This window comes from Miscanthus floridulus, chromosome 3, assembly GCF_019320115.1.
Source record: "Miscanthus floridulus cultivar M001 chromosome 3, ASM1932011v1, whole genome shotgun sequence".
NCBI classification, from domain to species: domain Eukaryota; kingdom Viridiplantae; phylum Streptophyta; class Magnoliopsida; order Poales; family Poaceae; genus Miscanthus; species Miscanthus floridulus.
In genome coordinates, this window is record NC_089582.1 from 120,535,032 (window position 1) to 120,555,306 (window position 20,275).

The following is a 20,275-nucleotide window of genomic DNA, read 5'->3' on the forward strand; positions in this document are numbered from 1 at the left end:
CCTATTGACCCAATGGGTAAGATGGTTGACTCATTCGTCACATAACAACATTTGCAATCTTATATTATCATCGTACTTATCAAGTGTTGGCGCTGAGGACCATATCAGGCAACTAGCCATGCAGTGTGGAAAACAACCTATGCCGTCGCATAAAAAAGACGGTTTCAGCCACCTCCAAAAAAGAATTCTAGAGTCGGCCGGCTAGAAACTTATTTTTAAAGGCGGTTCTTGATAGAACCTCATCTGCCAAAAAAATTGGAGGTTCTTTTTTTCACGACCATGCATTGGCATGTATATCATTAAGTAGAAGTAAGAGTTGCAATGGTAAACTCCGGTTGGCCTAGGACGCGAGTGGCACACTACGGCCAAACAGAGTTAACCAGGCAACAGGAAGCGAAAACGGTAGGCAGTAAAGCTAAGGCGATATTACATGACAACAAATGTTGCGACGAAGGGGCTGCCGAAGATCAGGCGCCATCAATGGCCACCCAGAGTGCAGCTAGGTGGCCGTTCCCGGCCTGAGACCACCGAACCGCCTCCTCCGCTACGGAGTCCGCGACCGCGACAACCGACTGGCCGACGCCATCGAACACCCTCCGGTTTCGCTCCTTCCATAGGCACCACGATCCAAGGATAGTGAGGGAGTCGAAGCCTTTGCGACGTGCCGTCCCCAGCAGAATGTGGCGCGACAGCCACCAATCTAGGAAGCTAGTCCCTGGCTGCGGCGTGAGAAGCTCATGGCCGATGGGAGCAAGCACCCTATACCACACCTCCCTGGCAAATACACATTCACCGGCAAGGTGCTGCGCCGTCTCCTGTCCCTGATCACAGAGAGCGCAAACATCCTCGTCCTGCAGCCCTCGACGCTTTCTTCTTGCCGTTGTCCACAGGCGATCATGTAACAATAGCCAGAAGAAGAATATGCACTTAGGCGGTGCCCGAGCCTTCCAGAGTTCCTTTGCGCCCCGTAGAAAAATCGTTTTTAGTGTTGCTTATTTGCAAACTTTGGGGGTTATGATTTTTCCTTCTACTCTCTCGGTCCTTAAAAGAATGAACTACTTATAATGCTAAGTCAAACCATCTTAAGTTAACCAAAATTATATTAAAAATACTAATACTTACTATATCAAATAATTACCATTAAATTTATCATGGAACATATTCTCATAAATAACATACCTATTTAGAATCATACCTATTAAAACTATTTACAATAAATTTACTTACAATCTTAAAGGGTTCAACTTATATCCGACGTATAATTACATTCTTTTGGACCGAACGAGTCCCTACAATTCATTAAACAAGACGAGTTCAGAACTTCAGATAGAAAAAAACCAAGAATCTAGTCACCACGATTGCAAAGATCGGTGAGATTTGTGATATACTTCATTTCATACCATTCCCTATGATTCTAGAAAAACTTAACAAATGAATTATATACATCATCACAGCTATATTAAGTCATACACAAACAGCTAGCCGCTGGTTCCATGGTGCCACGCCGCTGACAGTGTGGCATGGCCTGACCATGGAACTCAAGAACGCTCTCACAACCTCTTCAGAGGCATCTCTTCTAAGCAAACACATTATGTACTCCATCACCGCTGCGTCACAAGGCAGCGTGATCTTGCCATCGTCGCTCGTGAACCCAAACTCTTCTTGCGACAGCATTAGGACCTCACAGAAGGCCACGGTGCCGAGGTGCGCCAGCGGGACCTCGAACCGCTGCGTCACAGGGCAGCGTGATCTTGCCGTCATCGCTCTCGAACCCAAACTCTTCTCGCGACAGCATTAGGAGCTCGCTGAAGACCACTGTGCCAAGGTACGCCAGCGGGACCTCGAACCGCAGCCCCTCAGCCGAGTACACAACGCAGTGTCCTTTGCCAGCCACCGACGTCAGCGTGCTACACGATCCTTCGCTTTCTTTCGCCGGGATCGGCATGACCCTCTTCCTCGCGAGGGCGGCTATCCTTTGCCACTTCCTTGCCATTTGCACAAGTCTCTTGGCACTGATCATGGTTGTCGGCTCTCCTTTCCTGACTGAAGCTCAGAGAACCTTATGTATCAGGTGCTGTTCAGCTAGGTGTAATGCTTAGCTTGCTGATGGGCAGATGAAGAGTTGCTGCTAAGCTGATGCACTTATAGGTGAGAACGAACGGAGAAGAACGAGCAGAGCATGCGGTCCAAGTGCATCTATCAACTCAGGCTGTCGAGAGACAAGCCCACGAGCTCTGAACATGCATTGCTGCAAGGAGAAAATAGTGTGTGGTTTTGATTAGATTGCTCTGGGGCCATCTGTGTTGGCACTTGTTGGATCCACCAGTAGCAATGCCTGGGTTGCTACGATATCACAATGTGCTGCCATACTGCAATGCCTCATGGGCCATGAAGACCACATGGAAATTGGGTCCAAACTGTCAGTACCAATTGTTATATGTTCTATCTCAAGATATGTGACAGTTTTTGTGCCCACAGCACATTGTCTCTGAGCGACCAGATTAAGCCTGTCCAGTGGCCCAGACAACTTGCTCGACAGCTTTATCGCCTCTTCAGTTTGCGGTCTGCAGCTGGATCACTTGCACATCAAGTGACCTCTACTTCGCAGCAGCTTCTTGAAGTTCTCTGCATTCCAGTTCTTCTATACTACTATTATTCTTGAAGCATGCCATTGCCATCTGATTGAAACACAAAGTCCATGCTTCCCTGTCCTCCATCTTGCTGGGGGCAGTGCCTTGTTATCAGTCTGAAAGCAAACAAGGAATCCTCATCACCCTGTTCTGAAATAAACCCAAGCTTATCTGCTGATGTATCTGATGGCACAACCGCCAGCTGAACAATTCTGGCCCTCACACTGCACGTTGGTACGAAGTCCCAACAAACATGGGGTCCTCGTGCCGCTTCCCCGGAACACCGCTCGGCATGGCTCCAATCCAAGCACCGAAAATGCACCACGATCGGCACCAGCATGTGCTAGACACTCGGCCCCATCAGAATCTCATCCAAATCGTGCTCGCAGACGCATCTTGCAACATCGCACTCACCGTGCTCATGGCCTTGTCCCTTGCCCAACCATTTCGCTCCAGCAGTCGAGTGAGCTATATATTCAGAGTCAGGTGGCCTCTGAACATCATCACTTGCAGCTTCACAAGCAAAACAAAACAGAGCAAAGTAGCAAACTGAAGTCTCAGCTCTCCAGCTTCCATCCAGAAAGAAGAAGAAAAAAAAGCCAACAAACAACCATGATCAGCGCCAAGAGGATTGCTCATCTGGCCAAGAAGTGGCAGAGGATGGCTGCACAAGCGAGGAAGCGCCTCACCTTGGGGGCGGCAGCAAAGGAAGCCGACGAGTGCTGCAGCTCCGTGGCGAGCAAGGGCCACTGCACGGTGTACACGGCCGACGGGGCGCGGTTCGAGGTGCCGCTGGCGTGCCTTAGCACCACGGTCTTCGGGGAGCTTCTGCAAATGTCACAGGAAGAGTTCGGCTTCACAGGCAGCGACGGCAGGATCACGCTCCCCTGCGACGCGGCGGTCATGGAGTACGCCATGTGTTTGCTCAGGAGAGGCGCCTCTGCCGAGCTAGAGCAGGCTTTCCTTACCACCATGGCGACGTCGTGCCACTATGCCAGCCGTGTGGCGCCGTGTGTAGAACCCAGCCAGCAGATTGCTGTTTAGTGCTGTTCAGTGTAGTGTAGGTGGTACTAGTAGAGCAAAGATATTAACTAGATAAGTGTTATTCAGAGTCTTGTGATCCAGCAACTGATCATGTAAGGTGTTATAAGTACAAGAAAATAAAGAGACATGATTCTTGTTCTGAACCTATGCTTCGCTGCAGTGTCAGAGATAATTGGTTTATGGAAATTATGAGGACTTACATTACTTGGTAACAAAGTTTCTTCTGCAGAACCATGGCTACAAATCTGAGAGGTCGTTCGTTCAAAATAGAATCTGAGATGTTGCTTCATGTGGCACAAGTGCACAACGCAAAGATTTTTTTTTTAATTTTAACACTTTTTGGAAACTAATTTTAAATCTAACATTGTCGGTTTTTTTAACTAACACTTTTGGCCGCGTCTAATGCATGTGCCGCGCCATGTATGGTGTCGCGGCAGCGGGCTGACGTGGCGACGACCGGAATCGTGATCGGTGACGTGGCAGGGCTCTGCCGCGCCACCGATCTTGGCGCGGCAGTGCCGCGCCCTGATCCGTGGCGCGGCAGAGCCGAATAAAACCCCCGCGGCCAGTCCCGCTGCCAGAGCAGCAAGGCCGCCTAGCCGCCGCGCCCACGCCAGCCTGCCGCCGAGCACGCCGGCCGCCACGCCACGAACGTCGGCAGCCCCCCCCCCCCCCCCCCCGCCCGACCCTCCATTGCCGCCTCCCTCCCTTCCCATCCATTCCCCGACCACCTCCCTCTCTCCTCATCCTCGTTCAAGGTATGACGCACATTTTATTTTCGTTTGAATGGTGGATAGGATATTATGAATGTGAGTTAATGTTAGGAGGAAAATTATGTTTGGGAACTATGGTCTACGGTTTGAAGGAAGATATTGGTTTGATTTTGTCAATGTTAAGGTTAATTATTTAGTTAGAAGTATATTTACTATGTATTTTTTTATTGCTATAATTGTCGGTTATATTATTTTAGTTGCATTGCAAATGATTATATTTTACATTAATTTATGTTGTTTTGACTGATGTTTAATTTTAATCGTTTTATTAGATGGAAGACATGTTTCGGGAGCAATTATGGTGAAAACGGGGTCGTCCTAGAGAATTATACCCTGACGAGTCTAGCAAAGTGCCCCCGTCCCTCCTGAACTTTCTGTCCCTAACTGTGACTATGGTCGTCCGACCGACATGTTTCAATCGAGACATCCGGACACAACGGCTCATTGCTTTTACACATGGAGTCGTTTTAATGTAAGTAATTTTTTCCATATGTTTTTTTCTTCATTTGTATTACTAGGTTACTAATATTTTGTTGGAATTTTGTTGTGTAGGCCCATGAGAGGTGCTTTTTCTTTTAGTGGATCGACGATGCAGACAAGTTTGACTCCGGGTATCTCCTTTTCGACGATTGGTGAAGAGGGCGACATCCACGAGAGCACTTCGAGTGGTGGGTTCCACCTCCCTCTAAGCCCCCTCCAATGACAACTAAGGAGAAGTACTTAGCCGCAGTTAGACGACTCGAGGAACCTCCTTTATGCCATTGCGGAGACCGAGCCATGATAAACTCTGACAATACGTTAGAGTTTGTATGTCCAAACAAGCATGAAGTAAGTGCAAAGTATATGTGTTGAAATATTGAGCTATATGTGTCATGTACTAATGTCAAGATATTTAGGTGTATTCAATGGAGAAGTGTCGTTTCAAGGAATGGTTGTATTGTCCTAAGAACAAATGGCCCGAAGAACCTCCAAAAGCAAAGCAAAAGAAGAAAGAAAGGTTAATTTACAAAGCACCGTCAGTCAAGTGCGAATGTGGTGTTAAATCCAACTACGATCTAGTCCCTTCGAAGCTTGGAATAAGCCATTATTGCGGCTATATAATTGACTATGATGAGGTTGGTTATTTTTGTAGTAACCATGAAATCGTATTTTGTTTCTTTTGCTAAGACATATATGATATAATTTATTGTTTGAACAGAGCACTAGGAAATACAGGTGGGAATATTATGATGGTCAAGCTAAATTCTTGGATGAACTGAAGGGGAAGCAAGTAATTGCACGAAAGAGGGGATATGGACCTGACTACGTCAACCTTTTCGTTAAACATCACAAAGACAAAATGCGTGAGTTTGCTAGACAGCGCGGTATTTGTAACCTGATCGACGTTGGACTTGTCAAATAGGGATTGGAGTGACGGATGACATTAGAGGAGGAGAGGGCAAGGAAGGAGGCAAGGGATGAGACAAGAGTACAGATGCAGGCCTTGAACGAGCATGTTGTTTCATTATGTGCCAGTGAGTGTTTGGAAGCCTTTTTTCGTTGTTTGATTTTAAATGTAATATAGTCGCGCTGCTAATTGATTGCATTTTATACATGAAGGGATTGGATGCAGTGAGGACCATGTTACAGAGATGGCTCGTGCAAGGTATGAGGAAAAATAATTAGATGAGCACAGAAAGCGAGTTGGTCGCACCATTGAATCACCGATTGTGTTATCTGATGAGGGGGACGAGGATGAGGACGACACTGCCAGACTCAGCGAGCTCATCGCTCTAGCAGAGGCGGGCTTGCAGGCGAATGAGGTTGAAGACGACACTGGTAGACTGAGCGAGCTCATCGCTCTAGCAGAGGCGGGCTTACAGGTAAGGATGAAAACGGACGGAATCGAACGGAGAACTCCTCAACCGTTTTCTACTTTTACATTTGAATATGAAAACGAAAACGAAAGCGGACAAACCGAACACGAAAACGAACACGAACTTACGGAATATCGAGAATTTCGAAAACGAAACAATTCGAGCGGAATTATATCGAACACGGTCGGTATACGAAAACTCAATACGGAATACCGACCCATAGACCAAGTGCATGACTAAGTGCATATATGATCAAGTTCAAGTGCATATAATAATTAACAAGTGCATATTATAGAAACATGAACTCGAACTGAGTCAGAATAATTTTATTAATCTTTTTAGAATAGATGTAGTATTTTATTTTAAAGATTTATTCAGATTTTTCTTTTGAGTAACAAAGATTTATTCGGCTGATGCAAAAACTATCAAATGATTGACTTTGCAGGTGGGGGTTAAACCGATGAGCTTGATGGGCTATGGCCCAGGTGGGCTTTCGTGTAGATGCTGCCGGTTTCCTGACATTTAGCACCATCTCATGAGGTGAAGAGAGACGAGGCTGAGCGCCGTCTATAAGAGAGGGCAGCTGGCCACCAGTAGAAAGAACACAGCTGCGTGGTGAACAACCTGTAATTGGGTTATATGACCTGTGCAGTTGGCCAAATTCGGTTTAAACCGAATTTTCAATTCGGAATATTTCAAATTAAAAGTAGAAAAGTAGAAAACGGTCGGAAAAATGTCTAAACCGTTTTCTACTTTTACATTTGAAATACGAAACATCTGAAATGCGAAAGCGAAAACGGTAAAGTCGGACAAGAAAATACGGATTCGATCGGATTAAATATAAAAAAACGATGCGGTTCGGTTCGGGATATTTCCGTTCCGTTTTCATCCTTACTTACAGGCGAAGGAGGCTAAGGACGACACTGGCAGACTAAGCGAGTTCATCGCTCTAGCAGAGACAGGCTTGCAGGCGGAGGAGGATGACGACGCGTTCTTCACTCAGGCCGCAGATAAAGCAGAGGCCGCTTACTACAGGCGAAAGGCAGATCAGGGCAATACAGGTGAGCCTAGCCACAGCAACAGGGTTATGGTTAAGGATTGGTACTCGGACGACAAGTTGCTTACTCAATATGTTTCTGACTGAGGGTTTTTTATTGCGCCGCCTATTAGTTTCATGCTTTATTAATGATCAATGTAGCTATGTAGTAGAAATTCCATTATGTTGTCTTATATTCCATTTGAACTACCGATGTATTGTACCCATGTATCATGTACTCGGATTACCCATGATCGATCTTAAGTGATCACATCTGTTTGTATCATGCATTCAAAATTTCTAAAACGAACGTAATCGGGTGAAATTATCTCGAATACAGCGCCATAGCCCACTGGTTTGGCCGTGCCATAGCCCAGGTTTTGCCGTGCTAGAGTCCATGGAGCGTCAGTGACGCGCCATAGACCACGGCGTGGCAGTGACGCGGACAGACAACATCCAGCTTCAATTAAGGTGTTGTCGGTGCTGTACAAAACTACAAGTGCTGCCATGACCGTGCGCAAGTTGAAACGAATATGAAGCAAATAAATGGACGACAAGTTGCCACATAACATTTTCATTGGTTTATGAGTTTGCAAGTTTTCGACGACAATATTCGTTCGACATAAGTTCGACGTAATGAACTAAGTCTCAGGAATGTAAGTATTCCTCGAACGTCTCTTGAAAACCTCGTCGTCCAGTGGAAGAATGGGGTCGTCGTACTCCACCTCAAGAAGGGGGTATAGCTAGTGCGGCGTGGGAGGGGCCATCCTGTTACAAATTGATAAACAAAGGGTTAGAGTATTCAAATTAACAATATTCAGATTAACATTATGTAGCATTGCAAAATTTGAACTACTTGTTATGCAATACGAACACAATATGAAATCACCTGATGCCCTCGTCTTCTATGCTGGCTAGCCTTATGACCAGATTGTTTGCAAACAGAGGAAAGATTCCTGCCACGGGTCTCGTTGAAGTCTCCTCCGCCTTACATGTCTTTGTCGTACCCTCTTATAGCATCCATGTCCCCCTTGAGTCACTTCTTCTTCCTTCTACCCTTCCCTACCTTCATTAGATCTGGATGCAGCACGTAGTCATAACCATTATAAGGTGGCTGCTGTGTCGGGTCAAGGTATGGCTCGAAGCTCATCTCCCAGATACTAACGGTGTTCGAACGGAGATACAAGGATGACATATATGGCAGATCCTCATAGTTGTATCCACGAACCCTGCGAGCCGTGATCATATGAGAGCAAGGGGCATGCATGATCTGGGGGACGTTGCAACTACACTCTACCTTTTCAAGATCAACTCGGTAGTTTCGTCCACCATAACGTTCGTCACCCAAGCTTGTGCCACCCTTGCCCCGTACACTAAAGATATAGCGGCGGGGTCTATACGGCTCGGCGGTGTGCTGCTTGGCCAATTCCTCGGCCACCTTCAAATGTTCAGCTTCAGCCTTTTCAAAACGCCCCTGCTCAGCTATATTCCTCTGTGCAAGTTCTCACCTCTTCACAAAATATTCGTTGCACTTATGAAAGGAGAACTCAGCAATTCCAGACACAGGCAACGATTGAACTTCGGTGAATACACGGTTGAAGGACTCTGAGGAGTTAGTGGTCATGATGCCATACCTAAAACCTCCCTCGTCATATGCTAATGCCCACTGAGCCTTATGTTCCATCTACGCCTCTAACCAAGCCTTTCTCGCTATATTTACCATCTTGTCTAGTTCTCTATTTGTCTCCTTGAACTGGTGCTCTGTACGTACACAACATAGAGCCTTTACCTTGTCACATACCCCCTGCTTCCACTGACGCTGCCAGAAATTAGCGGCAAAGTGTCTCATGCACCATCTATGTACTAGAGGCGGGAACCCATCTATATGCTCAGCTGCAACATTAAGAAGCCCTACGTGATGGTCCGAGATCAAACATATAGTGCAAGTTGGGCCAAGCACTTGCACATGTAGAAGCCGCATGAACCATGACCACGATTCATTGTTCTCTCCCTCTACCAAAGCAAAAGCCATAGGTACTATCTGGTCCTTAGGATCAACAGCAGCAGCCATCATCAAGATGTCCCTTTACTTTCTTGTTAGGAAAGTGCCATCAACAAGTACAACTAGCCGACAAAACTAGAATGCATGTTCCGTTTGCACGAACGACCAGAACACACGATAGATGACATGCCTCAATGGGTCCCAAAAAAACATCCCTCCGGTATCCACAAACCATTTCAAGTCAGGGTTATAGTAATGCATTGCACATAAGATGTGGGGCACCCTGTTGTACGCTTCCTCCCAAGTACCCCATCGAATCGCCAGAGCAATTTGCTTAGCACGCTAAGCCTTTCCGTATGTCACGTTGTACTTAACGAATCCAGATATGGACTGTTGTAAAGAAGGCACTGAGATGTCGTTATTGTCATCAACGAGCCCCAATATACGACGGGCAAGGTAACGTGCAGTGAACTGCTGATGATTTTTCTTTCCCCTATTGTCTAGGCAAGTGTGGGGCTCGACAACTTTAGTTATCCTCCACTTACCATCACTCTGTCTCTTTCGTGCATTTAACCTCCACATACAACCGTTTTTGCATATCATATGGTACCTCAACTTCTGGTTCGAATGAGTGATGGTGTACGGCCTATGGTGGTACACAGCATAGTCCTGAAGGAAGAGTTTTATCTCTGACATTGTGTTGAATATCATCCCCTTCCTAAGGGTTTCTTTCTCATGGTTGTACAATGAATTCCTACACATCTAGAGACCGGTGTCACAAACTGCCATATCCGTTATGCTGACATCCCTATAGTTCGGAACGTCCCTGAAAGGTATGTTCTTAGACCTTAGTTGCTCAAGCTCAGTCGCTATATAAGGTGGTGGTGGAACATACTGTTGCGCTTCGCTAATTCTAGCCCATGAATCATAGGGGGTATCATCTGCAGCCAAATCTGTGACTAGTCTACCCTAAGCCTGGACACCATGCAAAACCTTAGTTGGTACTGGTACTGGTATAGTATGAACCGGTACTGGCATGGCATCAGCCGGTGTTGGCATAGCATCTATACCTCCTTGGTTATCATCAGAATCATCAGAATCACTGCTAACTACATCACCGATCTTGTCCTCCTCCTCCTGCTCCTCTTCCCGTTCGAAATCATTCACATCGAAGTCATTACTTATACAACCTACTGCAGTCGAATGAAACTGCTCCTGCGTCAACTGACCGTCCAAATCCATATTATCCTGAGTTGCTTCCCCTTCGACCCCTAATTCTTGGTCATTGCCTCCAAAATCATCAATGGACGGGCCGACCTGAACACCCTGCATCCTATACCCATTCTCCACCATCACCTCAGCCATGGGCACATTGGAACCTTGGAGAACCCTAGTGTAGCGATACCAGTGAGCAGAGTCGCGCAGGGCATAAGGACATAGTGTGCCCTAGTCTTTTCAGTATCCAACCTCCCCTTCAGTGTGAAATCACCGCCAAACTTTGTATTCAAACGGACACAAAGGTCGTTGAAGCTAGGAGGTTCATCAAACCATTCCAATTCTTCATCCATATCCTCAAACATACCATCTTCTCTCCTAACACTTCCTCCCAACAAAACTCTAACACAACAATCCATCTGCAAAAGCATTTTAAGAAACTTCATCAAGTCGTCGAAATCGACGTACGTAATCTCCATAGTAATACTAATACATATTCTAACTATAACTATACTAACTAATCTAATATTAACATCTATACAAGGCTAACTACAACAACTAATTAGACTAAATTCAATGTATAACTAGACTCAATAACTGTACTAACTCAACTACCTAACTTTACTACCTATACTAACTTACTATATTACCTATACTAACTAAACTAACTAACTTTACTAACTATACTAACTATACTTTAATAATTTTAATAACTTTATTAACTATACTAACTATATTAGGGGAGTACCTCGCTGCAGCGCGCTAGACCGGGCCGGGAGGCGCGGGCGCAGGCCTCGGCGGGCAGCCGTCGTGCGTGGCTGGAGGGGGTGGCGCGCCGGCGTGCGGGCGCGGAGGTCGTGCCGTGCTCGGCGGCGGGCTGGCTGGCGCGGGCGGACGCGGCCGCGGCGGCCGACGTGTTCGGCGGCGGGCTGGCACGGCCGGACGTAGGCGCGGCGGCCAGGCGGCCTTGCTGCGCTGCTCGGGCAACGGCGGCTGCTCGGCCACTGACGGACGCGGGACGCCGCAGGGGTTTTATTTGGCTCTACCGCGCCACGGATCAGGGCGCGGCAGTGCCGCGCCACGATCGGTGGCGCGGCAGGCCCTGCCCCGTCAGCGATCAGCGATTCCGGTCACCGCCACGTCTGCCCTCTGCCGCGCCACCATGCATGGCGTGACACGGGCATTTGGCCACGCCCAGGGAAATAGGTGCGGCCAAAAGTGTTAGTTTTTTTTAAAAAAACGACCATGTTAGATTTAAAATTAGTTTCAAAAAGTGTTAAAATTAAAAAAAAAAATTCCAACGCATAAGCCATGCGCAACTGCCATGCAGTACACCAACTCAACCGAATCTTGAAACTGTGCCTCCAGTTCGGCCTCTTTACTGAATGCCAGCCAATTGTGAAATGAACAGCAGAGTTGAGATGCAGAGAAAGACCAATGATGTAACTTAAAAACTCAAAGGCAATCAAGAATTCAAGATTCAGGAGCTGCAGGTTAGGAATAATCCTGTGTGTATATGTGCATGTAGTGTCTAGGTTCATAGTCTTTACTAGTTAAATTTGAGAATCAAGTAATAGGAGTAATAGCCAATAAACAGTAGTCGTTGTCAGCACATTTAATAGGAAATATGCCCAGCCCAAATTGTAGCTCATGGCTGCCTATGTATGTAGAAGAGAAAACCAGAAAATATTAAGACATTCCAGCCACCAAATCCACTGTGTACATGTGTGTGTGCGTGTGCGTGTGCGCGCGCGCGTGTTACTGTGACCTGTTGTGGGTTATTTGCCTATCGCTGCAAAATGGCATGTGTTCTGCGTGTCCTGTACTTGTAACTTCCTTCATCTCCATGTCCATATCTCTTGGACTGTATTTTTTTACTTAGGAGTTTACTGATCTTCATTGTCAGATAGCCTGTATAAAACAGCAGCAAACCAGGAAACTTGAATAGGTCGATGGATCTGCTTTGTAGAAAAAATTGTATGGAGACCCAGCGAGCCTTACCACAGAAATTTGCATGGTAATAGAAGTAGAGGCAAAATGAGCAAATACTTCATACTTCAAGCAAGTATATCCTGGAATAGCTCTAACACACAACAGAGGCCCCATAGGCTACATGCATTTCAGCATATGTTCAGATTGGGCTATCTAAAACTTAAGCTTGGGCCAGTCAAAAGTTAGACCACCACTGAGATGGTACAGAAGACTCGGGGGGGGGGGGGGGGGGGGGGGGGGGGGGGCGAGCCAGCACAGGGTTGAAAGACATTACTCACTAAGATCAAACTGTAAGTTCTCATGTTTGAGCATCTGGCATCAGAAATATGGATGGAATCACTTATAATTCTTCAGGTATCAAGAATAAATCCAACCTTTGTGGCATCATAAATTTTCTAGAGACAATATAAGTGTCACGACGCTACTGGTTTCTACAAGCGTGGAGCTTGACATTTTTTTTATAAGCATCACAATGGAAACAATGCAACACTTGTCAGAATTGAGAGGAAAATGTGAAGAATGTTGTAGTACTATTGATTGATTACCTCCACATGTGACAGATGCAGAAATGTTACCATGTATATACCATGGAAGATGCAACACTCTTTCCTTCAGGAAATACCATTATACTGTTGTCTCGTGGAAACAAATACCCCAATTAGGAATGCAGCATTATCTGAAACTCTCTGTGAATCCTAGTTTTGTTGATCAAGAAAAAAATCTGTATAAACCACAAAAGGCCAAGAGAACAAGAAAAGGCCAATCTGACACGGTAATATGTAATATAATCACAATAAGAACTGATCATTACCTGTACTGTAATTCACTGGTTCTAAAAATTTGATGGCAATATCTTTTCTCGAACGCGCTTGTTGGCGATATCTTGATGCTGCCATGCTGGTATCATATCAACCCACAAGATAATATTTCACAAATGTAACTAAAAAAAGATCTCAATCAACATCTTAGTGTTACTGAAAAGGGGAATTTTAGTATATGTACTTCATAAATTTGTCAATCCAAGTGCTGCTCATGTGTACAAGTGTGTGCTGGGTTTGAAATAAATTTCTTAAACCACCTGGCCAATGCTAAATCACACAAAAAAAAATCAACTAAATCACAACACTAGGGTGGATTAGAGAAGAAAGAGAAGCAAAAGCTACTAGTCTACTACTAGCTGTTGCCTGATGGGTCTATAGAGACTATAAGCTGGTCCCTTTAGAAGAAAATGGATTAATCATCCCAAACTCCAACTCCAAATTTAAGCAACATGCACATCAAGCAGAAAAACTGTTCTGGCTAATTTGTTGCGAGAGGAAAACACTGTTCCGGCTGAAAAAACAAGTTGAAAAGTACGGATTATAAGAGAAGCGAACAGAGCCGTAAAGATAGAAACCAGATTGTTGATTTAGGGCTTGTTTGGTTGCAGCCCTGAATCATTTTATGTTGCCTGCAAATCGATTCGATTTTGCCTAGCTAGGCAACCGCATGGGTGACTGTTTGGTTGAAGCTACTGCCTGGAAAAGAGAATTGTGGGCCCCTGGAGAGTTTTCACGGTGATTAAAGTCCAGGCAACTGCAAGCAGCAGCCAGGCAGTCGATTTTAGGTTGCCGGGGGAAGAAGCATCTGCCTGGCCCAAGCTGCTGCCGAGGGCTTCAACCAAATACCTTCCGGGCAGATTACAGGCAACAGATTTTCCAGGCAAAAGTGACTCAGGGCTGCATGGGCCTGTTTGGTTGGAGACCAGGAGGACTTGCATGACAAAAAGTGTTGCCTGAGAGTTGTCTGGAAAGTTGTTGATTTTTGCCTGGCCAGGTAAGTCTGAAGAAGGTCCGTTTGGTTGGAAGCCTGTGCCTGGATAGACTAATAAAGATATAATACCATCTTTAAAACATACGTAATATCATTTGTATTATTCGTATCAAGATAAACTATTTGTATTAGTCTTTTCCTAAGCTCGTAATATTATTTACAATAATTATGTTTTCTATATTAATTAGAGGGAGCACGAGAGATTGAAGGAAATAATTGTTTTGCTAGTTTGTCGAGTCCGCAAAACCATGCCTTGATTAAGGAAAAAAAAGACGATGAAACCATGTGATTAGCAGGCCACACGTACTTCTGTTAGCCCAGGCAAGTGTGCTCGACCCAGGCGCCGGATATCGTCTGCCTGGTTGGGGAATCTGTTGTCTGGAGCAGGCAAGGTTTCAGGCTGCAACCAAATGGTACACAGGCAAGGACCAGGCAGCTGTCTATCCAGGCAATTGGAGCCCAGGCTTAGAACCAAACAAGCCCTAAGCGGTCAAAAGGCGGCTAGACAGATCGCTATAGTTGTTAACATCACAAGTGCTCTAAGATGGATGCGTCAAACATTCCCAAACAAACAGAATCACCCGCGATGTTAGTATCAGTTTGCTATCTCACACACCGTCTAGAGTTTACACATTTCACCGAACTCCAGACGGGCATCTTCTCCTCTCTGGGCGGAGAGGGGACGTAATAAAGGCCGTGCTCTTGGAGATGCAAGCGGATGAATAACCCGCGATGCCAACGAGGAGGATGAAGTACATTAACGAGAGAGGGTGCACCTGAAGCGCTTGCGCTTAGCCTAGTACACGGCGAGCTCCTTGCGGCTATCCACCACGACCTGCGGGCTCCGCCTGCGCCCGCACCTCTACTCCGAATGGCTTGTTCTACCGCCGCCGCCGCCGCCGCTCGCCCTTGTGGTACGGTTCGAAGCAGAAGCATGGTTTTGAAAATAAGCGACTCGCTCCCAGATTTATCCTTGATATCACCTACTCGCTCCATCGAAGAAAAAAAAAACTTGCGATCTAGCTCATCGTTAAGTGTTTAAGCAGCTCATTTGTTTGAGAATACTTTATAGCGATATCACTATTCAACTGCTGCTGCTATGCAGAACTGAAACGAAGGGCGCTAGGGGCGGTAGGCTAGGTGGAGGACTAGAGGCCATGGAGGACTGTGAAGTAATTGCCTAATTGGTGATGAGTTCGCTTCATTGTTTCAGTCCTGAGGTGTTTTATACTATTACTCCGGAGTAATCTGAACCATCAGTCAAGTAGCTCTCTGAAATGGGTCAAAATCGTATGGTCTTTGCACCGCAAGCAATGTATATGGACTGTTTAATGAGGCTCCATAACATGAGGTGTTTCTTCAGACGCAACAAGCCTGCTAGACCAGAGCAGATCGCAGAAACAGTTCAAATTATCATTTCAACCAATCTTTATATACCCGAACAATTCAAATGCAGCAACAGTTTGAATCGACAAATCCTTAGGCTCAGCCAAAATCAAATCAGTAGACACTGTACCTACTATAATATGTGATATTATACAGAAGCAGCAAGAAGCAATTGTAACATGGCAAGGCTGCTTTTTTTCATGCACTACGGAAGCTTGCCGGACTTGAGCGCCTCAAAGCGTGCAGTGAGAGTTTCATAGTCAAGAGGCATATTTGGATGAACACGAGAATGAAGGTTTGCCTTTGGCAGTTCAGGGAAATCTTGATCAGGTTCTTCGTCTTCTGAGTGACGGTTTTCTGAAAAAGGCTCTCTCGTAGGAGGTAATGGCCTTTCCACAGACTGAATCTCCACATCAATTTCATCCTCGGATTCTGAACAGAGTCCCTCAGAATCATCAAAATTTATCTCTGAGTGCACCTTCCGAGCAGCACGGCCGTTCCTTCTCCATGTCTTCCTAGAGTCCAAATCTGCAGGGTACCTGTCTTTGTCATCTTCTACATGATTCTTTCCACTGAAGCTTCCTGTGCTGGATGCTCTCCCTCCATGGGGTTTTACTTCATCAAAGGCATCTGCATCTTCTTTCCTGGAGGATCTGCTAGAGTTGCTCATTGACTGTCGCTTGCCTGTGAATTCATGGCTTGAAACTTTCCAATCCTCGTCTTCATCAAATGGATGGTTGTTCTTATTGGCAAAATCAGCTGCAGCCTTCGCAGCAGATGCTGCTCTCTCAGCAGACTCTGCAGCTGCTCGAGCAGCTGAAGCTGCATCTTTGAATTGCATAGTGCCCCTGTCATCATATTCATCATCCGAATACCTAGAGCTGCAGACAGAATTAGAAGGCATCAGGAACCTATGCCACTGCAAATCTACATCATTTATATGGTTACATGATTAGAAGAACCAGAACCTGAAGTTAACTGGATTTGGTTGCACAATCTGTGGTGTCAGAATAGTCTTAACAGGCATATTGGAAGCTTCAACAAATGTACTTGGCCCTTTCTACAAAGAAATCAAACATATTAACTCAAGATATAAGGCATGTAAGGTAAAAGTATGCACAAGAGAGGTTCAGTAGCACATACAATCAACTCTTCAGGAGGTTTCAGAAGCTCCTGCTCACTCTCAGTGGTATCCCAATCAATCTGATGCTCTTTTGCTATATCCTTGAGAACTTTCAGCTTAATTTGCCCAGAAGGCTTCTTAACCGATAGCTTCTCAATCAGCTTCAAAAGGGGGAACGAGTTCAGAGTGGAGAAGAACAGACATAAGCAATATATACAGTTCAGTTAATTGGTCGAATTTGCGTTGAAGAATCATCCATGCTTACAAGGTTGTTAACAGCAGCATCTGGGCGCAAGTCAACTGCAGCAGAAACGAAATCTTTGCCATACTTCTTTTCAAAAATGTCACGCATGCGACCAAGTTCAGGGAGCTCAGAGCACCTTGGAGCTGCAAATATCAAACTGCAGATACCTTCTTTCAAGTCTGCTGGACATTCCCTGAATAAAAGGTTGGCACAAGATTAGGACCTTCTTTTCCCTATTTATGAGAACAAATAATTTTAGGAAGCTAAGTGATGGTAGTGAAAGACAAACTTCTGTTTTGCGATGATGGGAAGGCGTGTAACAATCAGCTCACAGAAGAGCTCAATGATCTCATTGGCTGCCATAAAGTTCTGTTCCCTAATTACGTGTTCAACCTGCAGAATTGCCAAATCCATATGTTAAAGAAATTTTCAGAATTGTTCCATTTCTGCCATACTCCAGAAGAAAATATGGTGCACAAGATATCTTAAGAAGAACATCATGCATTTTAACAAGGTTTAGAGACTTAATTTGCCTCACAAATGACATAAGGGTTGAACCTCACAGGTGTGGCCAATGCTGATCTGAGGGAGAAGTCAAAGAAGGATTTGTCCTACATATGGCACTTTTAAGAAAAATCACTAAACATAATTAATGAGTTTCCTTACGTCAATCCTATTAACTCCATTAATTAAAGAAAGAAACATCATGTTTAAGACAGTTAAATCTCTTACAATGAAAGTTTCCAATTCTGATTGTTTAAGGCAGTAAATCTCTTATATACAATCAAAGTTCTCCAATTCTGACTGTGTACCCATAACTGACGTAAGGGAATTAATCAACTGCTAACTTATACAGAAAGTTCTCCAACATCCCCCATTTCTTGTTATCCCTGGCTCGCTGCTCCGAAAATCCTCCGCAAGACCAGAGACGAAGAACGCACCGCTCCCAATTAGTGAGCTCCACCACTCAGCCGGAGACAAAACCGGCAATCCTGACTCGGTCTAAACGGCAGCAGCAACCCAGTTCCTCCGACGAACCAATCTCTATGCACAAAAGGCTAACAGAAGCAGAAGCTGATGATGCCGATTGCTTACCCTGATGCGTGCGGTGTCCTCCTGTTTGTCGCGGAGGAGCACGGCGATGTCGCGGCGCATCTGGCGCACCTGCGCCTCCCTCCGGTTCCGCAGCAGCTTCATCCGCGCCGTCGCCATCCGCGCCTCAGTCTTGCTGCCACAGCAACACGAATCCAATTCATTCCCAACCCCCATCGCCTCGAAGGAAGAAAGAAAGTGGGGCAGAAAAGGAAAAACAGCGCGGAGGAAGGCGTGGACGGCGTACCACTTGGAGGCGCTGAAGGAGCGGCGGAGAAGCACGGCGGCGACCGCGGCGCCGGCCAGCCGCCGCAGCGCGCGAGCCGGGGACTTGGACTCGCCCGTGGCCATCATCATCGCCGCCGAAGTGGGTGGGGTGGGGTGCGGTGCCGGTGGCGTGGGTGCGCGAGGCCTTGGGCTCGGGAGACTGACAAGGGTTTTGTTGCCTCTCGTTCTCGTGCCGCCCGGTTCCGCGCTGCCCTGCCCAGCCCAACGGTCACCTTTGACTTGGACGGCTGCCGCTGCAGAGCAGAGATGCTCCTCGACGAGGCGACGGCCCGTACAGGGAGGCGTAAAAAGGCAGTGTCTTGGCGGGCCCGAGATGGCAGAGAGAGACTGGGTGGTGCGCGCCCCGCGTTGCCCGCTCCTGTGCCGCTCGTTGTGCGCCCCACATGTCGGCAACGGCAAGTGGGAGTCCCGAAGGGAGGGCCCGGTGGGTGTGGTGGTGGGGCCCGGAGAGTTTCCCGTTGGGGCGAGGAAAGGATCAAGCACGCCGAACTTGGCCCACGTGCCAGCCCAACAGAGTTAGATCTTTATTGGGCCTGATAAGGTTTGGCGAAAGGCCGATTTCGGCAACTTCTAACGCTGCTTCCGTTTCCATTTTCCTTCATTCATAATTTGCCCCCAGATAGATGTGCGGCTGTGCGTTGATAAAATTACGCGCATTTTTCATAGACAAAAGGATAACGGATTCTTACCTTTTTCTTCTTTCAACGTACCCGTACTTGAAACGCAAAATCTATGTGACCACCCGTCACGCTCTGGTTGTATTGCGCGACGCCTCTACGCCGGGCTGGCCCAATAGTCTTCCTCTCTCTCTCTCTCTCTTCTTCTTCATCAAGGAGGTCAAAGGAAGCGGTCCCGTGTAACACCTCAGGTGTTACAATTTTATTTAGCATCGTGATTTAGGTCTACGTAAAATTTTCGAAACGAGTTCTCGGATTTTTGAATTAAAACGTACTTGATGTGACATGTAAATCCGGTGTGACTTAGTTTTGTGGACTAAAAAAAAACGTCCAAGTTAAATTACTCAGTGCGTAAAGATATTTAGAAATGTCGGACAACAATCCTAGCAAATAGATAGCGAATGACTTGTTTATTTGATTAGGCATGAAAAATAATTTCTATAACCAAAAATTTGTTGAAAGTAAATTTGCTAAATAATAAAACCTTAGAGCTTTAGTTATGCTTGTGCATGCATAAAATTGTTTTAGAAAATAAATTTTTGGAAGTTAAAATAATATAAAATATAAGCAGGGAAAAATCATATCATCAGCAGGATACGAACATTGTGAATATGTTGGAACGCTTGTTGGAGTGTCAACGTGATGTTGTTGGTTTAAAAATAATGACGAGAGTACCACTGGCCACTCGGCTCATCTACCTCGCCGGTACGACGCGCGCGTTATGAGATAGGACCGAGCTTGCTGGCCTTGTCGGCTGCTTGCTTCCCCTCCCTCTGTTGGTCTTGCCACGTTTGCCTAACGGTCGTCTCGTGCGTTCGCATGCCTTGTCTCAGTCGGTTGGCACCTGTCCTGCTTTGTCCTTGCGGTCGCCACGGTTTGTGGAGAAGAGCCTTTGTTATTGCAGCGAAGCCCGCATCCTGAACAAGTTCATCGCGCGGTTTGTGGAGAAGAGCCTTTGTTATTGCAGCGGAGCCCGCATCCTGAACAAGTTCATCACGCAGGAGCGTCTGTAAATGAGCACGTGGTTCTGCCCCTGCCCACGTCGCGTCCTCTCACTTTCCTGAGCGCGCCGCTGCCGTCCAACTCGTCGCATCACCCTGTAGCA

The 20,275-nt window shown here is 46.2% G+C and overlaps 3 protein-coding genes across 3 annotated transcripts; 1 reads left to right on the top strand and 2 right to left on the bottom strand.

Moving 5' to 3' along the window:
- Nucleotides 1-1,462: 1,462 nt before the first annotated feature.
- Nucleotides 1,463-2,096, bottom strand: LOC136546698 (auxin-responsive protein SAUR36-like). The gene is made up of 2 exons (XM_066538657.1): nucleotides 1,720-2,096; nucleotides 1,463-1,607 (listed from the first exon to the last, which is right to left on the bottom strand). The coding sequence occupies exons 1-2, from the start codon at nucleotides 2,018-2,020 to the stop codon at nucleotides 1,465-1,467; spliced, it is 444 nt and encodes a 147-aa protein (XP_066394754.1). The 5' UTR covers nucleotides 2,021-2,096; the 3' UTR covers nucleotides 1,463-1,464.
- A 1,056-nt stretch (nucleotides 2,097-3,152) lies between these two features.
- On the top strand, nucleotides 3,153-3,855 carry LOC136546697 (auxin-responsive protein SAUR36-like). Its single transcript, XM_066538655.1, has one exon. The coding sequence runs from the start codon at nucleotides 3,243-3,245 to the stop codon at nucleotides 3,672-3,674; it is 432 nt and encodes a 143-aa protein (XP_066394752.1). The 5' UTR covers nucleotides 3,153-3,242; the 3' UTR covers nucleotides 3,675-3,855.
- Nucleotides 3,856-15,760: 11,905 nt separating this feature from the next.
- Nucleotides 15,761-18,745, bottom strand: LOC136546699 (uncharacterized). The gene is made up of 7 exons (XM_066538658.1): nucleotides 18,453-18,745; nucleotides 18,209-18,341; nucleotides 17,403-17,506; nucleotides 17,135-17,306; nucleotides 16,890-17,030; nucleotides 16,715-16,806; nucleotides 15,761-16,627 (listed from the first exon to the last, which is right to left on the bottom strand). The coding sequence occupies exons 1-7, from the start codon at nucleotides 18,560-18,562 to the stop codon at nucleotides 15,952-15,954; spliced, it is 1,428 nt and encodes a 475-aa protein (XP_066394755.1). The 5' UTR covers nucleotides 18,563-18,745; the 3' UTR covers nucleotides 15,761-15,951.
- Nucleotides 18,746-20,275: the final 1,530 nt, after the last annotated feature.

Excerpts from the sequence above, each read along its gene's own strand:
- LOC136546698 (XM_066538657.1), bottom strand. The coding sequence starts at position 2,020 with ATGATCAGTGCCAAGAGACTTGTGCAAATGGCAAGGAAGTGGCAAAGG. Across the intron at positions 1,608-1,719 it reads CTGTGACGCAGCGGTTCGAG|CGGTGATGGAGTACATAATG; the intron begins GTCCCGCTGGCG and ends CTTGTGACGCAG.
- LOC136546697 (XM_066538655.1), top strand. The coding sequence starts at position 3,243 with ATGATCAGCGCCAAGAGGATTGCTCATCTGGCCAAGAAGTGGCAGAGG.
- LOC136546699 (XM_066538658.1), bottom strand. The coding sequence starts at position 18,562 with ATGATGATGGCCACGGGCGAGTCCAAGTCCCCGGCTCGCGCGCTGCGG. Across the intron at positions 17,507-18,208 it reads AGGACACCGCACGCATCAGG|GTTGAACACGTAATTAGGGA; the intron begins GTAAGCAATCGG and ends GCAATTCTGCAG. Across the intron at positions 16,807-16,889 it reads AACCTCCTGAAGAGTTGATT|AAAGGGCCAAGTACATTTGT; the intron begins GTATGTGCTACT and ends ATTTCTTTGTAG.